At 55.9% G+C, this 23,325-nt stretch overlaps 1 protein-coding gene across 13 annotated transcripts in view; it reads left to right on the top strand.

Moving 5' to 3' along the window:
- ZFYVE28 (zinc finger FYVE-type containing 28) overlaps nt 1-23,325 on the top strand; it is a 152,535-nt gene that overhangs the window by 44,947 nt on the left and 84,263 nt on the right. For 11 of the 13 annotated variants that reach the window (XM_057302019.2, XM_003812941.5, XM_034958206.3 and 8 more), the window contains exon 2: nt 19,471-19,611. The exons of 1 other annotated variant lie outside the window; for it this stretch is intronic. In XM_057302019.2, coding sequence (XP_057158002.1) covers nt 19,471-19,611 — 141 coding nt within the window. Of the gene's footprint in view, nt 1-8,817; nt 9,097-19,470; nt 19,612-23,325 lie in introns of those variants that run through there. One more of the 13 variants, XM_034958209.3, reaches the window with a different exon arrangement.

Below are 23,325 nucleotides of genomic sequence, written 5' to 3'. Positions count from 1 at the left end.
ATTATTTTTTTGAGACAGGGTCTCACACTGTTGCCCAGGCTGGAGTGCAGTGGCAGTGGCGTGATCATGGCTCAATGTTGCCTTAACCTCTGGGGCTCAAGCAGTCTTCCCACTTCAGCCTCCCGAGTAGCTGGGACTACAGGTGCATGCCATCACAGTCAGATAATTTTTAAGTTTTTTGTAGAGATGTAGGTCTCACTATGTTGCCCAGGCTGGTCTTGAACTCCTGGGCTTGAGCAATTCTCCCACCTCAGCCTCTCAAGGTGCTGGGACTACAGGCACGAGCCACAGCACCCAGCTCATACTTTTTATAATAAAAAATTATTTAAAAGTCATTTTGTATTTCACAGGCCCTATCAGACATGGTCACTCTCTAAGAAGGTCTGAGCATAGCTGAAGTGGATCATCTCATTCACCTTTGGGTGACTGGTGAATGCTGTCTGCCTGCCACTGCATTCTTGAGCCTTCTGTCCTTGTGGTGGGGGTGGCTGTGGGGGTAGAGGCTGGCTCAGGCATAGGGTAGGGGTACCCCGAGTGTCTGCCCAGAGACGTGGTGGTCTTCTGGTGGGCATGCGGTGGTTTTGCCCTCCCTAGTCGCCCAAGGTTGGCTGGCCAGAGAGGCTGGGGGTGCTAGGAGGGCCCCTGGGTAGGGACTGGGTCCAGGCTGCAGTGAGTCAGCCATGGGGAGAGGCCTCGGGGAGGCTAGGTCTTAGGGGTGTGCAGCATCCTTGGTCCAGGGAGGCAGTTGGCTCTGCCATCATGAGCCCCAACCCTCGGAGTTTAACTGACACAATCAGCGAAGCCCTGGAGTGCCTGCCCCTGCCTCTGCAGAGGGAGTGACAGCCAGTGCCCACCCGTGCCCAGCCGCAGGCCCTCCCTCATCAGGTCCCTTCCCAGAATCCAGGCCCTGTTCAGAACCCCAGCACCCCTGCCTGCCCGCACCTCTGTGTACCCCTCCCACATCATGGGGTGATAGGGCATGGTGCCGTGCTGGAGGGGCTAGGAGGCCTCGATGACGGTGACGTCCAGGCAGAGACCCGAATCAGGGGTGAGTCAGGTGTTGGGTGAACCTTGAGGCCAAAGACCCAGCACTGGAACCTGCTGGGCATGCTGAGGACTAGAAGGAGGATGGCGGGAGCGGTGGTGGAAGGAGGCGGCGATGGAAGGGCTGGGGAGGCAGCGTAGGGCTGTGAAGACACGCCCCTGTGTCCCCGTGAGGGTGGTGGGACCATTCCTACCCCCTCACGAGTCCTTCTCGGAACCAGACTCAGCCCCGCCACCATCCTTCTAGGATGGAAACCTCTGGTTCTCTGGAAGGTCCTTTGGGTCCTGTTGGTTATGGGAATAGGTAACAGCAAACAAAACATTTGCCCTCCTCCCCGCTCCCCAGTTCTGACGATGTCCACACGGGCCATGCGCACCAGAACCGGCCACACACTGCACGCCCCTCCAGGCTTCCACTGGGCTGACCTGAGGCTCGTGCATGGCCTTGCACCCCTGCCAGCCCCCAGCTCCATCACTGTCATAGTTGGGGTCTGTGCCTCTAGGCTGCTCCTGTGTGGCTGTCCAGCCCTGGATCCTGGGGACACACGGCCATCAGCTCACGGCCCTGGAGCCCAACCTTCATCCTGTTGCCGCCCAGGCCGGCTTCTCACGCTGGGTGGGGGGCGGGCTGCCAGCTGTTTGCTGGGTTAGGACTGAACCCGCAGCGTGGCCTTCCCAGGCCAGCCTTAGTGGCCAGACTGTGTCTTTTCCAGTTTGGCTTTGGCCCTTAAAGACACTGAAGAGGTTTAATTATTTGCCTGCTATTGTTGAAGGGAGTCTTTGTACTGTTTTGTTTTCTGTTTTTTGTTTGTTTGTTTGTTTGTCTGTTTTTTGCCCTGCTGGGAGCCCCTGTGCCTGAGTTACTTTTCTGCAGATACTATCCTGGCTTTTCTTGAGCGAATACCCGTTTGGCTTTTTCCTGCCATATGTCAAGCCTCTGGAACATCGTCAATATTTTTCCTCTCATAATGCATAAAAATAAAATACAGGCTCTTACTGGACTATTTTGCAAATAATTTTTATCCTCTGATAAAATGACACATTGGTGAGAGCAGGCGTTCCTTTAGGACAGCTATTTTTAAAGAATGATGGAATCGTCTTAATCATCTGTTAGTGGTGGGCACCTTTATAAGTCAAATGCTTCTAAGCTGTATTTGCATTATTTGATTATTTCAGCAATAACCACAGTACAAAAGAAGAATGTGCCAGGGAGCACGACGCGGGCAGCCACACAAATCAGCCCCGCCAGGTGCTGGCTGAGTCCGTGTGTCCAGGCGGCTTTGCCCTTTCCTGTGGTCACCCCATCCCCTGTCTGCTTCCTTCCCCACTCAGCCCCCACGTGAGCTCCCCATCTTCTCTCCAGCTCCAAGTCGCCCACCTGCAACTTCTCCTAAGGAGCGGGGCCCGAAACCTAACAACTGGTCAAGAAGAAGAGCCAGACGCGGGCTGCGCCCCACATGCTGCGTCCATGTTCACCCCAGGCCTGGGTCCTCTTCCCTGGGGGTCGTCGTGGTGGACAGTGGGCACCGTGTCTTCTCAGTGGAAGCACCTGGAATGCTGCATTACACAGGAAGATCCGAGACACACCTGACCCACATGGACGTGGCAGGGTTGGGTGCCCATCCCTCCTGAGGGCAGTCAGAGAGGCGCCCAGCATCACAGTGTGGGCGGGAGGGGTGGCCGGCGAGGGATGCGGTGTGCAATCTGGCGCCCCAGACTGGCCCACTGCAGGTGGTCCCATGGCCTTGCCACGTCTGGGGAGCCGAGAGGTGGGGGTGGCAGCAGGCATGGGAGACACCCCTCTCCCGGTACAGTGATGCCCAGGATGGTGGGTGCTCCCTCTGGCCCCATCTCTGCATCTCACTGGTGGGCTCTGGGCCCTGGGCCGGCAGGGTTGGGTCCAGGGCTACCTCTGTCCTGCCGGTGTCCCACCTGCACGGGTGGAAGATTTGTCAAAAGAGATCTCCTAGAATGTGGGGTGATGGCTATTCTTAGAGGCACTGGGGGCACTTAGGGAATCCCTACCCCCAAGTGTGAGCTGGGGTGTGGGCCCAGGGCACCCCATCCATGGGCTGGGCAGCCCGGCCAGCTCTGCTGGCTCCAGGTGTGTCCAGGGGGCTCAGGCCGAGTGATGGTCAGGGCCGATCCATAGGATAAACGCACTGACATGGGGTTTCTCAGTGCCCCTGATGACACAGGACCAGGCAAATCCCCTTCTCTCCACTGTGGGACGTCAGGTAATCGTGGTGCTGTGGGAGAGGGGCGTCTTCGTTCCGAACGTATGGCTGCTGCGACCAAGTCGCACACAGTCGCACACAGTGTTTAAGTGGTGCTTAAAACAACAAAAATCGGCCGGGCATGTTGGTTCACACCTGTAATCCCAGCACTTCGGAAGGCTAAGGCGGGCGGATCACGAGGTCAGGAGATCAAGACCATCCTGGCCAACATGGTGAAACCCGTCTCTATTAAGAATACAAAAATTAGTCGAGCTTGGTGATGCACTCCTGTAATCCCACCTGCTCGGGAGGCTGAGGCAGGAGAATTGCTTGAACCCGGGAGGCGGAGGTTGCAGTGAGCCGAGATCACGCCACTGCACTCCAGCCTGGTGACAGAGCAAGACTCTGTCTCAAAAAAAAAAAAAAAGAAAAGAAAAATAAATAAATAAATAAAATAAAACAAAATAAAATAAAAAATCCCTTCTTTCAAAGTTCTGGAGACCAGAAGTCTGAGGTCGCGGTGTGGGCAGCACTGGTTTCTTTTGGGGGCTCTGAGGGAGGGTCGCTCCTTGCCTCCTCCAGCTCCCGGTGTTGCCGGCTGTCCTTGGGGTTTCTTACAGGCCCGTCACTCCGATCTCCGCCCCATCTTCACATGGCATTCTCCTCTGTGTGCCTTTCACCTTCTCTAAGGCCACCTGTCACTGGGTTTAGGGCCCACCCAGAGAGTCCAGGATGGTCTCAGGTTGAGATTCTTACCTCTCTTTCATCTGCAACAACCGTTTTTCCAAAAACAGTCATATTCACACATTCCAGACATGCTTCAAGGGGACCACCATTTGACCCACTGTGGGTGGGTAGGAACCGTGTTTGAGGTCCCAGAGCAGGCTCTGGGGGCACCTTTTCCTTACTCGAGGGCCTCTCTTTATGGCAAATTAGGTCCTAATCACAACAAAGGTGCCACGTTGCCCAGTCCACACTTGCCCATGGCTTTGGTGGGGTCCTGTGGCTGTGGCAGGGGGGACCCTTGTCTCACCAGATGGAACAGCCTGGCCTAGATTGCTCTGATGTGAGAAAGCAGATCTGGTCAGTCCACAGAGTGTGGCGTTCCACACCCTTGACTCACAGATGTCACCAGGAGGAAGGATGGCAGGGATGCCCCTCTAAGCACCACCTGCCCATAGTGTATGGTCTCCAGAGAAGATGTGCAGATGGTCAGCCAGCAATGAAGGGTGCCCAGCGTCATCAGCCATTGGGAAAATGAGAGTCAAAACCACAGTGAGCAGCCACTTCACAGCCACCAGGGTGGTTAGAACTCAAAAGTCAGATAATAACAAGTGTTGGCGAAGACATAGGGAAATCAGAGCCCTGCCACACCAACTGCTGCTCTATGATTGTTGAATGGTGCAGCCTCTTTGGAAAGTAGCCTGGCAGTTGCTCAAAAAGTTAAACACAGAAGTGCCATATGGCCCAAGAATTTCACTTCTAGATATATACCCAGAGAGCTGAAAACATATGTCCCCACAAAAACTTGCTTATAGCAGCACTATTCATAGTAGCCAAAAGGTGGGAGCAGTGCAAGTGTTCATCGACAGATGCCTGGATAAACAAAATGTGGTCTGTCCATCCACACAGTGGCACACAGGAAGCACCGATTTATGCTGTAATGTGGATGAACCTTGAAAACACTGCTCTGTGAAAGTAACAGACACAAAATGCCCCATTTTGTATGATTCTATGCACAGGAAATGTCCAGACATGCAAATCCAGAGATAAAGTCGATGAAGGGGTAGGGGGATGACTGCTAACAGGTGTGGTTTCTTCCGGAGGTGATGAAAATGTTCTGAAACTAGATCATGTGATGGTTGCACAGCTCTGAGAATACCCTAAAAACTGCTGAATCGCATACTGTAAAGGCAGGGTCTCACGCTGTCACCCAGGCTGGAGTGCAGTGGTATGATCTCAGCTCACTCTAACTTCCACCTCCCGGGCTCAAGCGATCTTCCCACTTCAGCCTCCTGAGTAGCCGGGACTACAGGTGCAGAGCACCACACCTGGCTAATCTTTTGTGTGTAGATACAGTGTTTTTGTTTTTTGTTTTTTGTTTTTTTTTTGTAGAGATGGGGTGTTGCTTTGTTGCCCAGGCTGGCCTTGAACTCCTGGCCTCAAGTGATCCTCCCACCTCAGCCTCCCAAAGCACCAAAGTGCCATCGTGCCTGGCCTTTGAATTGCACATTTTGGTAGAATTTTATGGCATGTGAGTCCCATCTCAATAAAACAGTTTCAGAAAGCAATGATTGCTCTCTTTTGGGCAGCAGAGCCTGGGCTTGTCTCTGCTGGCTGGAGCCACCTGGACACAGACCTGCCGCGACTGGCACGCACCAAGTCGCCCTGGGTAAGGGGAGGGCACCTGGCATGTTGGGTCAGAGTCAGGGGCTCCGTGATTAGAGGAGCAACTACCCTGGGTGTCTTAAGTCCGTTAGGTCCTTCAAGGGGAGCTGGTCCAGGACTGAGCATCAGTCCACCTGCCTGGGCTGGTGAGGCCTCCTTGAGTATGGCTTCCAGTGTGCCCAGGAATGTGGGATACCCATGGCCCCCCAGGCCTGAGCCAGCAAAGCAAAGGCCAGAGCATCCTGGGCCGGCTGTTGCGGCCCCACTGCCCACTGTGGGGTTCTCTTGGCCCACAACCTTGGACCCCTGTCTGGGTGTTTGAATTGCTCCTCTGATTAAAGGAACAAGCCCAGTTCTTGTGAGCTCTTAGCAAATCACCTCAAGTCATTTTTGAAGGAGAGAAATAATTCATAAATAAGCAGCTTAAGTTTCCATTTTCCACAAGCAAATTTCCATGCATCCTAGGAGTTGACCGGACTGCGTTCCCCCATCCCCACCACCCTTTCAGAGTTTCTTGAGCTGCCCTCAGCCAGGCAGAGCCTGAGGCTCAGCCCCTGCAACGGGGGGCTTCAGCGGGGGACACCCCGGGGGCACCCTGCTAGCACAGTGGGAATGGAATTGATTGTCTTCCTAGCAAGTTTGCTATTTAATAGTTTTAAAATTAAAATGCATTTTAAAGAATCTTTAAACCTGTGGAGTTCAAAATGAGATCTCTGGCAGTTTAAATGCCCAGCTGTCAGATACAGGCTGATTCCATTTGGTCATGCAGCACCCTTCCCTCCGGAGCGCTCTCACCACCCATTCTCCTCCTCGGCAGCGACAGAGGGGCTGTGCAGTTCGTTTGTTTCTTTATGATCCCACTGCAGCTACCGTGGTTAAATTTTCTGCAGTCGGTGTTCTTGGCACATCATTTGTATAGGCAGTACTTGACAGAATTTGATTTGAAAATTCATTTTCCCTTTGAAAACGCTTTGCTAGATTTGCAATTATCTCCCAGCTTTGCGTCTGGCTTGGCTTGCAGAACAAATGCCATGGTCAAGGCCAGCGTTATCACCTGGGGTTTGCGTGGCGCTGTGCCCAGCTGTTTCTCCTGTAAGGAGGATGTCTTTGCATGATAGGGGATGCCTCATCCTCAGGGGGCCAACCCAGCCTCTTCCTAGAGCCAGGGTCCGGCTTCTGGGGAGCATCTCCTTCTGTGGGTGGGAGGGGGTCTGTTTCCACATCAGAGACTACACTGAGGTGATAAAGGGGCCCTTTGCCATGCCCCAAGGGGCAGAGGCCTCTAGCTGCATGGAACTGTACCGTCTGCCATTGGAGGGTTTTCTCTGGGGCCACTGAACACTCCACTGAGCTGAGTAGACGATGGCTGTGGGGAAGGCTGCCAGCTCTTCCACCCGTCACCTGCCCCTCCGAGCTGGCTGTGGCTTCTGCTGCAAGTGAGAGCAACTTGGCCGGGAGACGGGTGCTGCTTGGTGAGACAGAAGGTGCAGGGAACTGATTTGTTGGGGTGTCTGAACCAGTCCCCCAATCTAAAGCTTCCCAGGGCACTGATTTACCAGACCATCTGGGAAACTGCAGAGGCCTGGGCTTGCCTCTGAGGGAGGCCCACGTGCAGCTTTGCATAAGCAGGTTCTTATGAAACATGAGCACTGGTAACAGCTGTAAAAGCATTTTAAATAAAAATTTAGTGAGGTTAAAAATTCCATCTCAGAATGTACACGTGAAGGTTTTTGGTGCGTGTAGAGTTCACGCCTATGTTTTTTGCTGGAATAACTGGGTGCTGTAATTCTGTGTTGCACTGCCCCCCGAAGTGTCTTTGAGAGGTGGCCTCCTGGGGACATCCACATTCAGCCTCAGGGTCCTTCCTTCACTGGCTGCGCTGGGGGAGCCGTGCTGGGCCACCTGAGTTCACAGTGAGGCCGGCTGGATCTTGCCCTGGCTTCCTACGAGCAGGTCACATGGGTCAGCCTTCACCTTGCCCTTAGGGGGCAGGGGCCGTTCTCTGCCACCTCCACCCCCCCTGTAGGTAGAGGGGAGCCCCCAGTCCCCAGTGTCTGAACCTCAGGGCCTGGAAAACAAACATGCGTGCTTGTGTGCTCCCTTTTCCTTCAGAATTTATTCTGCACGTGGTCCAGTTGGGGCCTTCTGGTATCAGGGGTGACTCTCAGAGCTTGAAAACCCAGAGTCCAGCTGAGGGCGAGCTGGAGGGCCTGGGAGACGTCCTCCCGGTGTAGCCCAGCTCCAGGCACAGAACCAAGGCCCAGCCAGTGCTGGCCGTCTTCCAGCATGAGTGGGGTGAGCTGTTCCACCCAGGCCGGAGCGGGAGCCTTTGTCCCCAGGTTGGGCCAGGGCTCAGGGCTCCCACCAAAGGGTGGGAGATTTGGGAGTGGACCTGAAGAAGGGACAGGAGAGAGTCTGTGGGCCAGGGAGGCAGCAGGCAGGGCAGGGGGCATTTCTGCAGGTGGGAAGGTGGGCCTGGGTGACTGGCCCAGACCCTCGGGAGGCTGGCGTTGTTGTTACCCTTATTACCCTGCGTGCACTGAGAGGCCCCTGCTGCGTGCAGGTAGTTGGGGGGGACACGCCCTTTGTGAGTGCACGTGCGGGCCCAGAGGCAGCGCTCCAGGCTCGAGTGACAGGCGCCCCGCGGCCCCTCCTCACGCCCTTGTCCCCTGCTGTCCCGGTTGCTGCCTGCGGCCTCCGCGCACTGCGCTCTCGAACCCCGCGTGGCCCACCAGGGGAGATGTGGAGACCCTGACCCCTGCCGCCCGCGCCTCCCCTGCCCCCTCCCCCTCATTCAGGGACACCCGGCCCCTTTCTCCCAACGCTGCCCGCTGCCCACTGCCTGCGGGGTGGCCCAGCTCCACTGCTCGCCCTTCAGCCTGGACCCCCCGCCCCGGCCACCTCCCTCCCCCACTTCCGCGTGCGGGGCCTGACGCCTAGGGAGTGACCCCCGTGTGCGCCCCGGACACCCCGGCTCTGTGGCTGCGCCGCCCCCGCCCCCGCCCCCGCCCCCGCCCCCACTGTCCCTCCGCGCCGCCTCTTCCGGGGTCCACGGTCCCCCCCCGACTTTGCCGCGGCGATGTGGGGGTTTTATCGCGGTATCGCGGAACACAGCCCTTGCCATTCCCAGTCACCCGCTCGGAGGCCGTGGGCGCCTTGACGAGGGCGCGGCGGGGGGAATGCAGAACGTTATCCTCATCTCCTGCGTCCACCACTGTCACTCCTGACGGCGAGACGCGAGGTGCTAAGGGCTTGTCCAGGCTAAGCGGGTTCTCTTCGTCCTTAAGCCCCCTTTGCAGATGCTAATCAGAGGGGACAGGCGGCCAAGAACCTGGAGCCCGCCGGGGCGTCTGTGCCCAGTGCCGACCCTCTAAATTCCCTTCCCACGTGGCTCCTGTCGCGTCTGGGCTGTGGAGGATTCCTCTGAACAGGCACAGCCACCCTCTGGGTAAAGTACTTATTGATGTGAATTGAACGTAAAGCTGCCAGCCTTTCCTGGCAGTTTGCTTTGAAGGACTTGGAGAGGTGGGGGGCTGTGCCCTTGGGGCAGGCAGGGCGTTCAGTGGCCTGGCTGGCCCCACAACACCCAGGACGCACAGCCTGTGGTTCCGGGTCAGGCTGGAGGACTGTGTGGGGCTGGCTGTCCACCCACAGGCACCTGCAGGGGGTAGGTGGGACTGGGGGCTCAGCACCGAACCCTGGTCTGCAGCCAGGCCGGGTGGGCAGGGTTGATGTGCAGGCTGTCCCAGGTGGGCACGGCTTGGACGTCCCAGGCAACACCTTCCCAGCTGGCGTCAGGCACCCTATGCCCCACTGGGCCAGAAGGCCACAGTGAGCCTGGAGCTGTGACCTGAGGCCTGGGGAGGGCTTCCCTTCACAGGGCACAGTGCCTGCCCTGGGGCTGTGGCACCAACATCGGTGGTGGCTTTGTGCTGTTTTCACCCTTATTACCTAGCAGGAGCAAGCAGGGAAACCGGGTCACAGGATAAGTCTTCCACCGTCAGGCAGGGTGAGTGGCTTTGAAATGCAGGCCTCATTGCTTATTGGAAGTGGGATCTTGGGTGGATTTGTGAACCTCTCTGAGCCTTGGTTCTTCCCTCTGTAAATTGGGGAACAGCCCCTTATCTCCTCTGGGGTGGTGGGGATTTCAAAGCAGATTCGCTAATTACCAGTCCCAAGAGAAGACTCCTACTTCGTGGAGAACAGCAAAGATCATCATAGCCAAATACCAGGAACTTCTGCCTGTGGGCACTGCATCCTGGGCTACTGTTTAGTCCTCCATGCACTGGTGACCTACATGCTCACATACAAGTTACGCAACGCAGGTTGATTACTTACAGATAGGAAGCAAGGGACAGAGCCAGTCCCCAGTGTCGGGAAGGCTGCCCAGGGCAGATGGATTGCTGACTGCACATGCTTCTCTTTGCACCAGGGCTAAAGGGCCCTGCAAGCAGCCGCCCAGGTTAGAGCCCTCAGGGGCCACGTGACCCCCAGGGCAAAGCTTTGAAGGACACCCTGCTTCCAGGGAGAAAGAAGCAAAGCCCAGGCGGTTCCTCCCTAACTCAAGCTGTTACAGTCCCTGGGAGGGTCAAGGACAAGTTCCAGGCTGTTCTGGGCAGTCCCTCCCTATCTCTGGATGCCGCGTCCTCAGCACGTTCTACCAGCAAGCAAGAAAGCTGGGAGTGCTGGGTTGATCCCAGGCCCCCTGGAGAACATTCCTGCAGGGATTATCTGAGCTATGCCACTCCCACAGGTGACCTGAGCTGGGTGACATAAATGCCACTCTCACAGGTGACCGGTCAACGGTCATATGAGGGATTAAACTGTGTCCAGCCCCCACCCACCAAGCCCTAGAACTGCCAGGGTCTTCTGAGTCTCGGAGGAAGTAGCCAGCAGTCTCAGCAGTTCCCTGGTCAGGCTGTGCTGGGGACACTCACCATGTAATGGGGTTGAGGGGACCACGGGGATGGTGATGAGCCCAGGGCTTGGTGCCACGTGTGGGCCCGAAGGCCACAGGGAGGGCCAGTACCGAGTCCTGAGAGACAGCAGGGGTGGGTGGGGTCCGCAGGAGGCCAAGGCAGGAAGTGAGCAGGACCGTCCCATCCTCACTCCCTGCCAGGCCTCCTGCTGACCCAGCGTGCCCACTGCAGCTCCCTGACCCCAGAGGAGGGCAGAGAAGGGGGACAGATGGATGGGGAGGGAGACAGTAGCGACAATAGTAACATTGGGGTGGGTGTGGCAGCACGGCTGTGCCTGGGACCACAGGAGTGTGTGCCTGTCTGGGGCCCCAGATCTGCTGCCGGTGGCTGGTGGTGCTGCCAGGTCAGTGGGGCCCCAGCCTGGCAGCCCCTGGGGTGTCTGCTGTGGATGAGGCCTGCCTTGGGGACATGGGTCATGGCTGCCCATGGACGTCTGGCCTCAGTGCGGACAGGAGGGGTTGGGCATCTGCAGGAGGGGCTGGGCCTGTGATTGGCAGCAGTGAACAATTCTAGCCCCAGTGGTGGAGGGGTGGAGGGGCTTGCTCGGCCATTAGTTGGTCATGGTGAGGGCTGAGGAACAGCTGCTGTGGGGGTCACAGCTGTGGGGCCGCATTTGTGTGTCCCAGGCAGAGGCTCTTCCCTGGCTTCTTTGCGATGCTCTTGGATTCCTGGTGCTGGAGCGAGAAGTCCCAGGCTTTAATGGAAGGCTGGCCCTGGAGAGGCCCAGGCGGCGCGTCAGACACCTGGTCCTCACCCCTGCATGCTCCAGCCTCTGTCCAGCTGCAGTCTGCATGTGACCACTGTCTCCTGGAGATCTGCTGATATCTAGGAGGCAAACACACCCGGGTCTCCACGACTGAGTGTGGGGGCTGTAGGGGTAGGGAGCTGGCTGCCTGGGGTGGTCTGTCTTGGGAACTGGAGCTTAGAGCCCAGCTTATGTCCTGGGTTCAGCTGTGTGGGGAGGGAGGCAGTAGGAGCTGGACTGGGCTTCTGTCCCTTGCTGGGGCCCATGGGGCGGGGCTGGTCCTCTCTGGCCTGGCTGTGCTGCCTGTCCTCCCATCTGTCCCGCCACCTGCCTGCTCCCATCCTCCCTGCCGCAGCTCGGCCAAGACTGTGATGCTGCTGCCCTGGAGTGACAAGGTGTCTCTTTAAGGTCCCCACCTGCAGGATTTATGTCATATTTGGCAAACAAGAGTGTGAAAGGGATCCAGTCCTGGGCCCTTACCCCCTTACCGCACATAGATGCCAGAGAGTCCTAGTGACACCTGGGCTGAGATCTGGCGCCTTGGCATCCAGTGATGTGGTCTTGGCCATGAGTTACCTTCAGGAGCGTCAGTCTCCTTGTCTGGGTGGAAGGCGTGGTGTGATGGGCTGTGCTTCCGTGCCCTGTGCAGGGCTTGGAGCCCCAGCCCTCCTGGGCCTCAAGGTGGCTGGGGCCTGCCCCAGTGGGTGGTGTAGTGCGTGTAAACTCTGAGCCTGGTGGCCAGCCCTCGTAACTGCTGGGAAACACTGCAGGGTCATCACACGTGGGTCAGACGGGCTGAGCTCACACGTGCGCACCGTGTCTCTCACCCTGCACGTGCCTCCAACCCGCACCTCCCACCTGCAGCCACAGCTCATATTAGGGACCGGGGCTCGAATGAATTAACAGTTTAATCAGCTTTACAAAATTAGCCCTGAATCAGTCCATCCTTGTATTTTTGAACTGAGAGCTGCTTTGTTCGTGCATATTTTCTCCTGCTTTTTTTGAGGATGTCCGTTCAGCAGTCATCTGACCTCGTGAACAAAATGCCTTCTTTACGGGTTTGGCTCCTTTTAACAGTGAACATTTTCACTGCTATGAATTTATCTTTGAGAAAATATGGATGTAGTGTGATTTTAAAAGAGCTTCCTACTAGGTTCTAATTTATTCTTTTACAATTTTTATTTCAAAAATTTTAACAAGTGAGTACTTCCTATTTATATCAATTGATTCCCTTTAGTGTGGACATTGTATTTAAGGACATTTAAAAACTGAATTTAAAATGAAATTGTAAAATGTCGTTGAATAAAGCTGGTGGATTCAAATCAAAGGGAGATGCTTTGTCAGTGATGGAACATTAACCCCCCCCTCCCCATTTATCTGTCTGGCCCGCAGGCTCACTTGAGGGTGAGCCCCGTCGTGCTGGACAGATTTAACACTAAGTGATGAGTAGGTTGAGAGTATAATTGTTTGCTTTATACTCTGCATACTTAGAAATGGAAATTTAGTACCCCAAATTTTCTTCTGGATTCTGTTAATCAGGACAGACTGAATTTTGTAAGCTGTGTTCATTCATTTCCTGGGACCCCTGCCTGAAGGTGTCTGCTCACAGTGAGGGGTCTGGGTGGGATGACTGACACAATGATTAAAGACCCCTCCTGCTCCCGCCCCAGGCACTGCTGGGACCATGTGGGAAACTTGGCCTCTTCCTCTGAAATACTGGTCCTGAATGGCCGGGATGCTAGCTCAGGGGCTAACTCAGCTTTTCAAATAGCACGGGGTTTCTGTGTGTGCGTGCGTGCCTGTGTGTGTGTGTGTGTGTGTGTGTGTGTGATTACAGCTCTCTTTTTGCAGATGGTCAACACCTTTGTAGGTCTGGTTTTAAGGTCTTTAATTTACTGAAATCAAGGTACAGCGGCAGGGTATTTGCTTCTGGGCACTGATGCCAAGTCAGCAGTGTGACTGTGGTGCCCGTCATGGCATGGCGTGGGGCGGGGTGTGGTGAGTGTTGTTCCTCGTGGTCGTGGAGACACTCGGAGCTTCCCTGTCCTCGGGGGCGATGGCTTTGGACACGCTGTTCAGGATGCCCCTTTCCCACGCGCAGGCAATGATACCGTCAGAGCCCACGGCCCCTAGACATCATGGAGGCCTCCTCAAATCACAGAGAACCACAAATGGCCTCGCAGGTTGTTGTAGACGCCGTGCGCTTGTCCGGGGTGGGTAAAGGCTCCGAGGCTCAGGTCCAGGGCCTGAGGGGGCTGTCCTTCCGGGTGGATGGGGGTCCCCAGGGTCTTTCAGGGAAGCTTGAGCCCACCCCAAGAGCAGCTTCCTCAGAGTTGTACAGGCCCACAGATTTGAGGTTTTACCTTGGAGGAGGGTTACCTGGCAGGGTTTGCTAAGTGGATGTCAGGGCTCCCAGGCCCTCCTGCGTGGCACTGCAGCATGGAGGGGTCTGGCCAAGGGTTGGCTCCCCAGCCTGCTTCTGGGCCTTCCACACAGGTCAGGCGGCCACAACAAAGGACTCCAGACTCGGTAGCCAGAACGGTAGGAATGTATTTTCTCTCAGTCCTGGAGGCCAAAAGTCCCAGACTACTGCATGGCAGGGCTGGGTCCCTCTGAGGCTGGGTCTCTCCTTGGCTTGCAGACACCGCCTTTGGCCATTGTCCCCACAAAGTCGGCCCTCTACCTGCCTGTGTCCATATTTCCTCTTCTTATAAGGACACCAGGTATATTGGATTAGGACTTGCCCTGATGACCTCATTTAACCTTAATGACCTCTTTAAATATCCTATCTCTGGGCTGGGCTAGATGGCTTATGCCTGTAATCCCAGTACTTTAGGAGGCTGAGGCAGATGAATCGCTTGAGCCCAGGAGTTCCAGACCAGCCCGGGCAACATGGCAAGACCCCGTCTCTACAAAAAATACAAAAATTGGCTGGCCTTGGCTGGGCACGGTGGCTCACCCCTGTAATCCCAGAACTTTGGGAGGCTGAGTCAGGCAGATCATGAAGTCAGGAGATCGAGACCATCCTGGCTGACACGATGAAACCCCATCTCTACTAAAAATACAAAAAAAAAAAAATTAGCCGGGCCTGGTGGTGGGCGCCTGTAGTCCCAGCTACTTGGGAGGCTGAGGCAGGAGGATGGTGTGAACCCGGGAGGCGTAGCTTGCAGTGAGCTGAGATTGCACCACTGCACTCCAGCCTGGGCGACAGAGCGAGACTCTGTCTCAAAAAAAAAAAAAAAAGAAAAAATTGGCTGGCCATAGTGGCACCCACCTGTCTTCCTAGCTACTCAGGAGGCTGAGGTGGGAGGATCACTTGAACCCAGGAGGCGGAGGTTGCAGTGAGCTGTGATCACACCACTGCACTCTAGCCTGGGGGATAGAGCAAGACCCTGTCTCAAAAAAAAAGTGGGGGAGATACTGTTTCCAAACACAGTCACATTCTGACATTCTGAGTCCTGGGGGTTAGGACTTCAATGTTTGAATTTGGGGGGCGTGGTCACAGTTTAGCCCATGATAAGGTCACACAGCAAATCTGCCTCATCCAACCCCACCAGGCCCACCCCACCAGTGAGCAGGCCTGGCAGGGCAGTCTGTGCTCAGTAACACCTCAGCTCCATGGGAGACCATTCAGAGGCTTCAGCTGCCCCAAGAGGAAGGCAGGGAGCCCTGAGGCACACAGGCTGCCTTCTGCAGGTGGGAGTCGGCTTCCCTGCAGGGCACCAAGCATCCCCGCTAACTGGAGGCAGGGCCAGGAGGGGTCAAGTATCAGGCCCGTCCCTGAAGGGTTCCCTACCTCCCATGCCTTTTATTTTGGTGATGAGCGCCCGTTTCTAGCATTTACCCTGCCAAGTAGACAGGCATGTCACCCCTGTGGGAGCTCATCTTGACACTTGCTGCACTGGTCTCACATGCACACATGCATGCACATCCATGCCTGCACATATTCACATGCACACAGATACATGGACACACATGCATGTACACACTTATGCACAATGCACAGATTCACACGCACACAGCCATGGACAGGTGCATGTGTGTACATGTACATACTTGCACACACACGGCGGTGGTTCTTGGCCTCTCTAGAGCACAGGAGAGGAAGTGTGTGAGTGAGCCGAGGGGACATGCATGTACCCCATTCTTTGCTCAGAGGCTCAGTCCCCTCTTTGGTCCGGGGCTCTGTGTGATGACTGGGGCTTTGTGTGCCAGCACCACGCTGCCATCAGCCTTTCATGCACCTGCGTTGTGGCTGAGCCGTCTCCTCCGCTTACCAAGCAGCGAGGGGCCCGTGTTGACCTGGCGTTGCTAGGAATTCCTTGCACTAGTGTTGTGAGGTTTTTGGTGCCAGGGCAGAGAATGAATCTGGGTTCCTTTCTGGGGGTCTCTGCGTGGCCCCTGCTCGTGTCCTCTTTCTCAGAGCCGAGATTTAGCTTCCAGGAGGTGTTGTCATCCAGTGCCCTAAATTCAGTACCTGGCCTGTTTGCTGGGCCAGATGGTGTCTCGTCAGCGAGCTGCGGTCAGGGCTGCGGGACACATGCAGAGAGGGACTGTGAGGGCTCCGGTCCACCTCAGTCACAGCCAGGTGTCTGCTGTGGGACCATCCACACCAGGCCCCTGCTTCTCCCACCCTCCCATACCTACTGCTCTGAAGGGGAGCTGGCAGGTTTGGGGCCAGAAGGGAGCTGGTGGCTCTGCTGACCTGGACTAATGTCTGAGGTGGGTGTCAGGCCCAGCGGGTCTCATGCAGGCCTTGGGCAGGCTGCGAGCTCAGCCCCACCCCGAAAAGGGGCCATGCTCCCTCCTGGTTCAGGAAGTGGCAGGAAGGCTCCTCTGCCCTCTGGTAGGAAGGTGCTGTTCTTGGCTCTTCCCCTCTTCCTTGGGAGCGAGGAGGGGCATTGGCAGGTCCCGGGCCCAGGTGAGCAAGCTGGTGGCCACCCCAGAAGCTGGGTCAGAATTCTAGGGGAGGGGAAGCAGGCGGTCACCCCATAAGCAAGGTCGGAATTCTGGGGACTGCGCTGGGTGCGGTGGCTCACGCCTGTAATCCCAGCACTTTGGGAGGCCCAGGCGGATGGATCATTTGAGGTCAGGAGCTCGAGACCAGCCCAGGCAACACAGTGAAACCCTGTCTCTACTAAAAATACAAAAATTAGCTGGATGTGGTGGTGGGATTACACCTGTAATCCCAGCTACTTGGGAGGCTGAGGTGGGATGATTGCTTGAGCCTGGGAGGTGGAGGTTGCAGTGAGCTGAGATCATACCAGCCTGGGCAGCAGAGTGTACTCCAGCCTGGACAGCAGAGTGAGACTCCGTCTCAAAAAAAATGACCTTTGCATCTGAAGCAAAGGTCAAGGGCCCAGTTGCTCATCTGTAAGTTGACAGCTACAAGGCTTCGAAAGTGCAGCACTCCCCGGGGCTCGGGCCTTGGGGAAGGGCCGGGAGGGGCCTTTTGGGCCTCGCTTTCCCCGCCTCCCCTCCTCTCCTTCCACGCAGTAGAGCAGGAACAAGGTTAAGAGTGTCTCCTGCCTCCCAACCCCACTCTTCTTCCCATTTCATCACGGAGGGGTCGCTGGGTGACTGCGACCTTGTGGCTCTCCGGGGTTGCCTGGGCCCATGGAGGGAATGTGTTTACTTCCAGAAAGGCACAAGATGCAGGGACACAGCAGTGGTGCTGAGAGGGTGGGAGCAGATGGCAGCCAGTGCCCACCATCCATCTCTGTGTCTCTGGCATCTGTGAGCACACCAACGGCCGGGGGGGCAGGCACATCAACGGCCGGGGAGGGGGCGGGCACACCAACTGCCGGGGGAGCGGGGTCTGGGTCCGTCTTGCTCTGGGCTGTGTCCCAGGTCCAGATCGGCTCCTAGCAGAGTGGTTGCTCAGGCAGCATCTGCCGGAGAGCGAGTGGGTACAGAGGCTCCGTCAGCCTCCTGTGAACAGTCCCAGGGAAGGCTTCCCGTTGGCTGCCCAGGTCTCAGGTGCATGCAGCCGTCGCTGGAGCCCAGGCAGGGGGGCAGTGGATGGCCTCGTGTGGGTCTGCTCAGCCTCACTGGGGTTTGCTCTCCCCACCCCAGGGGTCTGGGCCAGTGTCTTGAGCTGATCCAGAGAGTGAGGACTGGAGGGCCAGGAAAGAGTCAGGACAAAGTGACCCTGTCCAAGGCCACACAGAGGGGAGGGGCGGCAGGCCAGAGCACATGGAGGAAACGGCCCCGACGGAGATGGGAGTCTGTGGGGAACACGGCCAGCACATTCGAACTGTGCGCGATTTGGTATATTCTCCTCTCCTCTGTCTTTCTCTCTGTGATTATGAATAGTCCTTTTTATAAAAATAGGTTCAGGCCAGGCACAGTGACTCACTTCTATAATCTCCGCAACTTTGGGAGGCCAAGGTGGGAGGATGGCTTCAGGCCAGGAGTTCAAGACCAGGCTGGGCAACACAGGGAGACCCCATCTCTGGAAAAAAATTAAAATTAGCTGAATATAGTGATGTGTGCCTATAGTCTCAGCTACTTGGGAGGCTGAGGCAGGAGGATCTCTTGAGCCCAGGAGGCGGAGGTTGCAGTGAGCCATGCTCATGCCACTGTACTCCAGCTTGGGCAACAGAGTGAGACCCTGTCTCAAAAAATACATATATAGGCTGGGCACAGTGGCTCAGGCCTGTAATCCCAGCACTTTGGAAGGCTGAGGCGGGTGGATCACGAGGTCAGGATTTTGAGAGCAGCCTGGCCAACATAGTGAAACCCCATCTCTACAGAAAATACAAAAATTGGCCGGGCGTGGTGATGGTTGCCTATAATCCCAGCTATTCGGGAGGCTGAGGCAGGAGAATCGCTTGAACCCAGGAGGCAGAGGTTGCAGTCACCTGAGATCATGCCACTGCACTCCAGCCTGGGCGACAGAGTGAGACTCTGTCTCAAAAAAAAAAAAAAAAAAAAAGAATCATTATATATATATATATATATATATATTCAAGGACTTCATCACTTTTGTAAGGGGCTTCTTTGAATCCTCGAAACTCTGATCCAGGGGAACAAGCTGTTTGCATCCTGGGGCAGTGGGAACCTCACGTGCCAAGGGACGGTGGCCGTGCTGTGTGCGTAGAGCACCAAGGAGGCCAGGCGGGGTTGGGGCCTGTGGTGGTTGCAGTTGAAGACCAGCTTCTGAGCCCCTGCGTGTTTGGTGGGAGGGGAGCCTCTGAGCGTAGGGTTTCCTGCCACAGTGCACTGGTGTGGAAACTGAGATGCTGTGAAGTTTCTAGAGAAGTGGGGGGTGTGTGGCAAATTGTTTCTGAATCATGGGAAATGGTTTATGATGCACTGTCAATCATTCTTCACTTAAGTGTAGTAAATTTTATTGTTATTCTGGGCCACTTCATATTTTGGTTTTGTGAATAAAAAAATATTTCCTGGCCGGGCACAGTGGCTCATGTTTGTAATCCCAGCACTTTGGGAGGCTGAGGCGGGTGGATCACCTGAGGTCAGGAGTTCGAGACTAGCCTGGCCAACATGGCGAAACCCCGTCTCTACTAAAAATACAAAAATTATCCGGGCATGACAGTGGGCACCTATAATCCCAGTTACTGGGGAGGCTGAGACAGTAGAATCGCTTGAACCCAGGAGGCGGAGGTTGCAGTGAGTTGGGATCATGCCATTGCACTCCAGCCTGTGCAACAAGAGTGAAACTCCATCTCAAAAAAAAAAAAAAAAAAAAAAAAAAATTTCCTGAGAGCTGCTTTTGTCGCCTGGAGCGCCGGGGACCCCACTCTTCCCAGAGCCCCTTTTCTGTGGGCTCTCCACCAGAGGGAGCGTGAGGACCTTGTGTCTGGGGTGCAGCAAAGGATCTGGATTCCCCACAGTCCTGGGGTGAAATGCAGGGGCCCTGGGGACCCTTGAATCAGGGGTTGAGCTGGCAGCCTGAGCCTCAGCTTTAGCTGTTTCCCTCTAGATCCTGGTGTGGAAAGCTGATAAAAGAGCCGGCTGCTGCTCAGGGTGGAAGGTCCCAGGCTGAGCCCACACATGGCCTGGGGACAAGGCAACCAGCCGAGGCATCCCCTCCAGTTCCCCACCCACTCACGGCCCTGGCCCCTCTCTCCTGCAGAGGTCGGATCCGCAGCTGCTTGCCCGGTTCTACTATGCCGACGAGGAGCTGAACCAGGTGGCCGCGGAGCTGGACAGCCTGGATGGGCGGAAGGACCCCCAGCGGTGCACGCTGCTGGTCAGCCAGTTCCGCTCCTGTCAGGTGAGCCACGGGGCAGCAGAAGCTGGCTGGCCCCGCTGGGCATTGGACAGAGTGGCCTGTCCTCAGTAGACCAAGGCTTTGTCACCTGCTGGCCCCCTGTGGTGGCGTTCTCAGGGTCAGGTGCTAGAGAAGCCAGGCCCAGGAAGAGGGACCATCCCGGGCAGGATGCGTGGGGTGGGTAGCCGGGCTGGAAGTGAGAAACCACACGGGACACTTGGGGGAGCAGAGGCTGGGAGAGCGGGGGCAGGGGGTGCGGAGTGAGCAGGCTTCTGAGCCAAGGGGCAGCCAGTGTGGGAGGGGTGGGCCTGCCCAGGTGCTGGTGCACAGCTTGGGTACCATGCAGTGGTCACACTCTGCCGCTGACTAATGGTGCTGCCAGCATCTGCTGCATAATTGAGAGATGGCCCTGGAAGCTGCCGCTAAAAATACCCTGGCCGAGGTTTTCTTCCCAGTACACCAAGCACTCAGAGGCATTTCCAACACAACGGCAGACGGCATGGTGCAAAGTTTTATCAAGTGATGATGAGGGGTTTTCACAAAGTTCCGGAATGTTCTTGGTGTACTCTTCCCACAGGGTCTTGCTGAATCCTTGCGGCCATGGGAGGTGGGGCCTGACACATGCTCCTCCAACAGGGGGGAGTCTATCACTGTGTCACCGTGGTCCTGAGGGTCCCACCCTGTGGGGCTCCTGCAAAGTGGCCAAGCTGGCTGCACCCCAGCCCTGGCTCTGGGCCTGGCCCTGCTGCGGTGGGAACTCAGCAGCATTAGGGCCCTGTGTGTGGCCAGGACAACTTTTCTGGCCGGATCAGGCTCTGGGCTCTTTTTTGGGCTGTTCAGTGGCAGCCTCCACCTTCCATGTGTTCAGATGTTCCAACAGATGTTCTGGCCCCTCCAGGGACAGCCTCTGTGGGTGGGGAGAGTCCCTGCCCCCAGGAGCTCAGGTTAGAAAGAGCTTCTGCCCAGGGGACAGGTGCTGGGGGCCCTGGAGCCTGGAGGAGGAAAGTGCCACGGAGGAGAGGTGCTAGACCTGCCCCGTGGCCCCACCGATGAGGAAGGGGGATCAGATGCTATTCCTCATGGCAACCTTTGGGGAGGGGCTCTGTTCCCTTTACATGCTCTGTGACCTGTGTGCTTTTTTGTTGACTGACAGAGTTGATGATAAAGCCTGGTTTTAAGTGAGTTTAAGAGGTGGGGGCTGCCAAGCTAGGTGGCCCCTTCTCAGGCTTCCCGCTGCCACAGGCTTTAATTGGGATGTATCACCGTGAGAACTGCCCTGTGAGAAGGATCTGGAGGGGGGTGCTCCCAGTACAATGAAGGCCTTAAACACTCACGTTCTTCTCCTTGCTGCTGGGGTCTTTGAAGGAACTGAGAGGGTGTGGACACTGTCCAGGCCCCTCAGCATCATCTGATGCGGGCTCACTTCTGTCCACTCCGCTCCAGGGCCCTGCCTCTGGCTCATCTCATATCCCACTGGCTCCTTTGTGGCCCTTCTTCCCTCTTCCACGCCTCCCCCTCTTCCTCCCTCCTCCTATCTCCCCTTCCTCCCCCAGCCTCCTCCATGTGGGTCCCACGCCCAGTCCTTGGCCTCTTCCTGTCCGCCCCCCGACATGGCGGCCTCATCCTGCTCCATGTCTGTGCTGAGCACCCCCAGGGGAGGCTCTCAGCTTCTCCTCCCCGCAGATCCAGGTGTGCTCCCCGGTGTCCCTCCCAGCTCCCTGGGGGCATCTCACAGGGCCCACCTTACCCCCAGCACAGCTGGACATTGAACAACATGGTTTGAACTGCACAGGTCCATGTATACATGCATCATTTCAACCTAACTTGGATCTAAAATACAGTATTCTCAGGACACAAAACCCACATATATGGAGGGCTGTGCAGGTTCTGCTGGTCCAGCCGTGGGACTTGAGTATGTGCAGATATGATATACGCTGGGGGTCCTGGAACCTGTCCCCTGCGTGTACTGAGGGATAGTTGTATTTCATGTCTTTTTATGACATTATAAGTGGTATTGCTATTACATGTCAATTTTTAAAAATAAGCCAGAACCATAAACGAAGTGTTTCCCTGAGTTCTGCGAGCCACTCTACAAATTAATCCAACCCCAGAAGGGGGCCATGGGAGCCCCAGTTTACAGCCAGCTGGACAGAAGCACAGACCATGCCTGGACTTGGGATCAGCATCTGAAGGGGCGCCGTCTTGTGGGACTGAGCCCTCACCCTGTGGGGTCTCACTCTGTCGCCCAGGCTGGAGTGCAGTCATACGATCTCGGCTCACTGCAACCTCCACCTCCCAGGTTCAAGCGATTCTCCTGCCTTAGCCTCCTGAGTAGCTGGGATTACAGGCATGCACCACCATGCCCTGCTAATTTTTGTATTTTTGGTAGAGACGGGGTTTCACCACGTTGGCCAGGCTGGTCTCAAACTCCTGAACTCAAGTGATTCACCTGCCCTGGCCTCCCAAAGTCCTGGGATTACGGGCATGAGTCACCGTGCCTGGCCCTAAATGTCAATTTTTGATTGTTTGGTGCTCCTATATGGAAATACTATTGACTTTTGTATATAGATCTTGTATCCTAATACCTTTCTGTGGGAATCTAGATAATGGTTTTTCCTACTTTCTACTCTCCACTCTCACACAGTCACTCAACACTCCATGACCAGATGAGTAGGGTATTCCCCACACACCGAGTCATTCCCCAGCAGGTTCTGCAGGGGACAGCAGTGGGGGTCCTCTATTCAACCTCATCTTGACACTGTCCACCCGGAGTGACCTCAGAACCCACAGGGTGAGGGCTCAGTCCCACAAGACGGCCCCCCATTCAGATGCCAATCCCAAGTCCAGGTGTGGTCTGTGCTTCTGTCCAGCTGGCTATAAATCGGGGCTCCCATGACCCCCTTCTGGGTTGGATAAATTTGTAGAGTGGCTCACAGAACTCAGGGAAACACTTCGTTTATGGTTCTGGCTTATGAATAAAGAATGTAGTGACAGGTACAGATGAACAGCCTGATGAAGAGGTGCACAGGCTAAGGTCGGGAAGGGTCCCAAGGGCAGGAGCTTCTGTCCCGTGGAGTTGGGGTGTGCCCTTCTCCTGGCAGGCGGATGTGTTCGCCAGCCCAAAGGAAGCTTTCTGAACCAGTCCTTTTGGGTGTTTTTGGAAGCTTCATTATAGAGCCATGATTGATTATATATCATTGGCTATTGGTGAGAACACTTCCCAATTCTTCAGTGCCTCTCCCCTCCCCGGAGGTTGGGGGTGGGGGCTGAAAGTCCCAACCCTCTAACATGCGTTGATCTTCCCAGGGACCAGCCCCCCATCCTGAAGCTGTCTAGGGCCCCCCAGCCACCAGTGAACTCATATCACTCTGGAGAGTCCAAGGCTTTTTAGGAGCTGTATGTCAGGAAATGGGAAGAAGACCAAACATATATTTCACAATATCATACTTTATTTTATTTTATTATTTTTTTTTTTTTGAGATGGAGTCTTGCTCTGTCACCCAGGCTGGAGTGCAGTGGCGCGATCTCGGCTCAGTCCAAGTTCCGCCTCCCAGGTTCACACCATTCTCCTGCCTCAGCCTCCCGAGTAGCTGGGACTACAGGCACCCGCCACCACGCCCGGCTAATTTTTTGTATTTTTAGTAGAGATGGGGTTTCACCATGTTAGCCAGGATGGTCTCGATCTCCTGACCTCGTGATCCACCTGCCTCGGCCTCC

Source organism: Pan paniscus, chromosome 3 (genome assembly GCF_029289425.2).
Source record: "Pan paniscus chromosome 3, NHGRI_mPanPan1-v2.0_pri, whole genome shotgun sequence".
Taxonomy (NCBI): domain Eukaryota; kingdom Metazoa; phylum Chordata; class Mammalia; order Primates; family Hominidae; genus Pan; species Pan paniscus.
The sequence above is the reverse complement of the archived record's forward strand: the minus strand, read 5'-3'. Positions and strand labels throughout refer to the sequence as shown.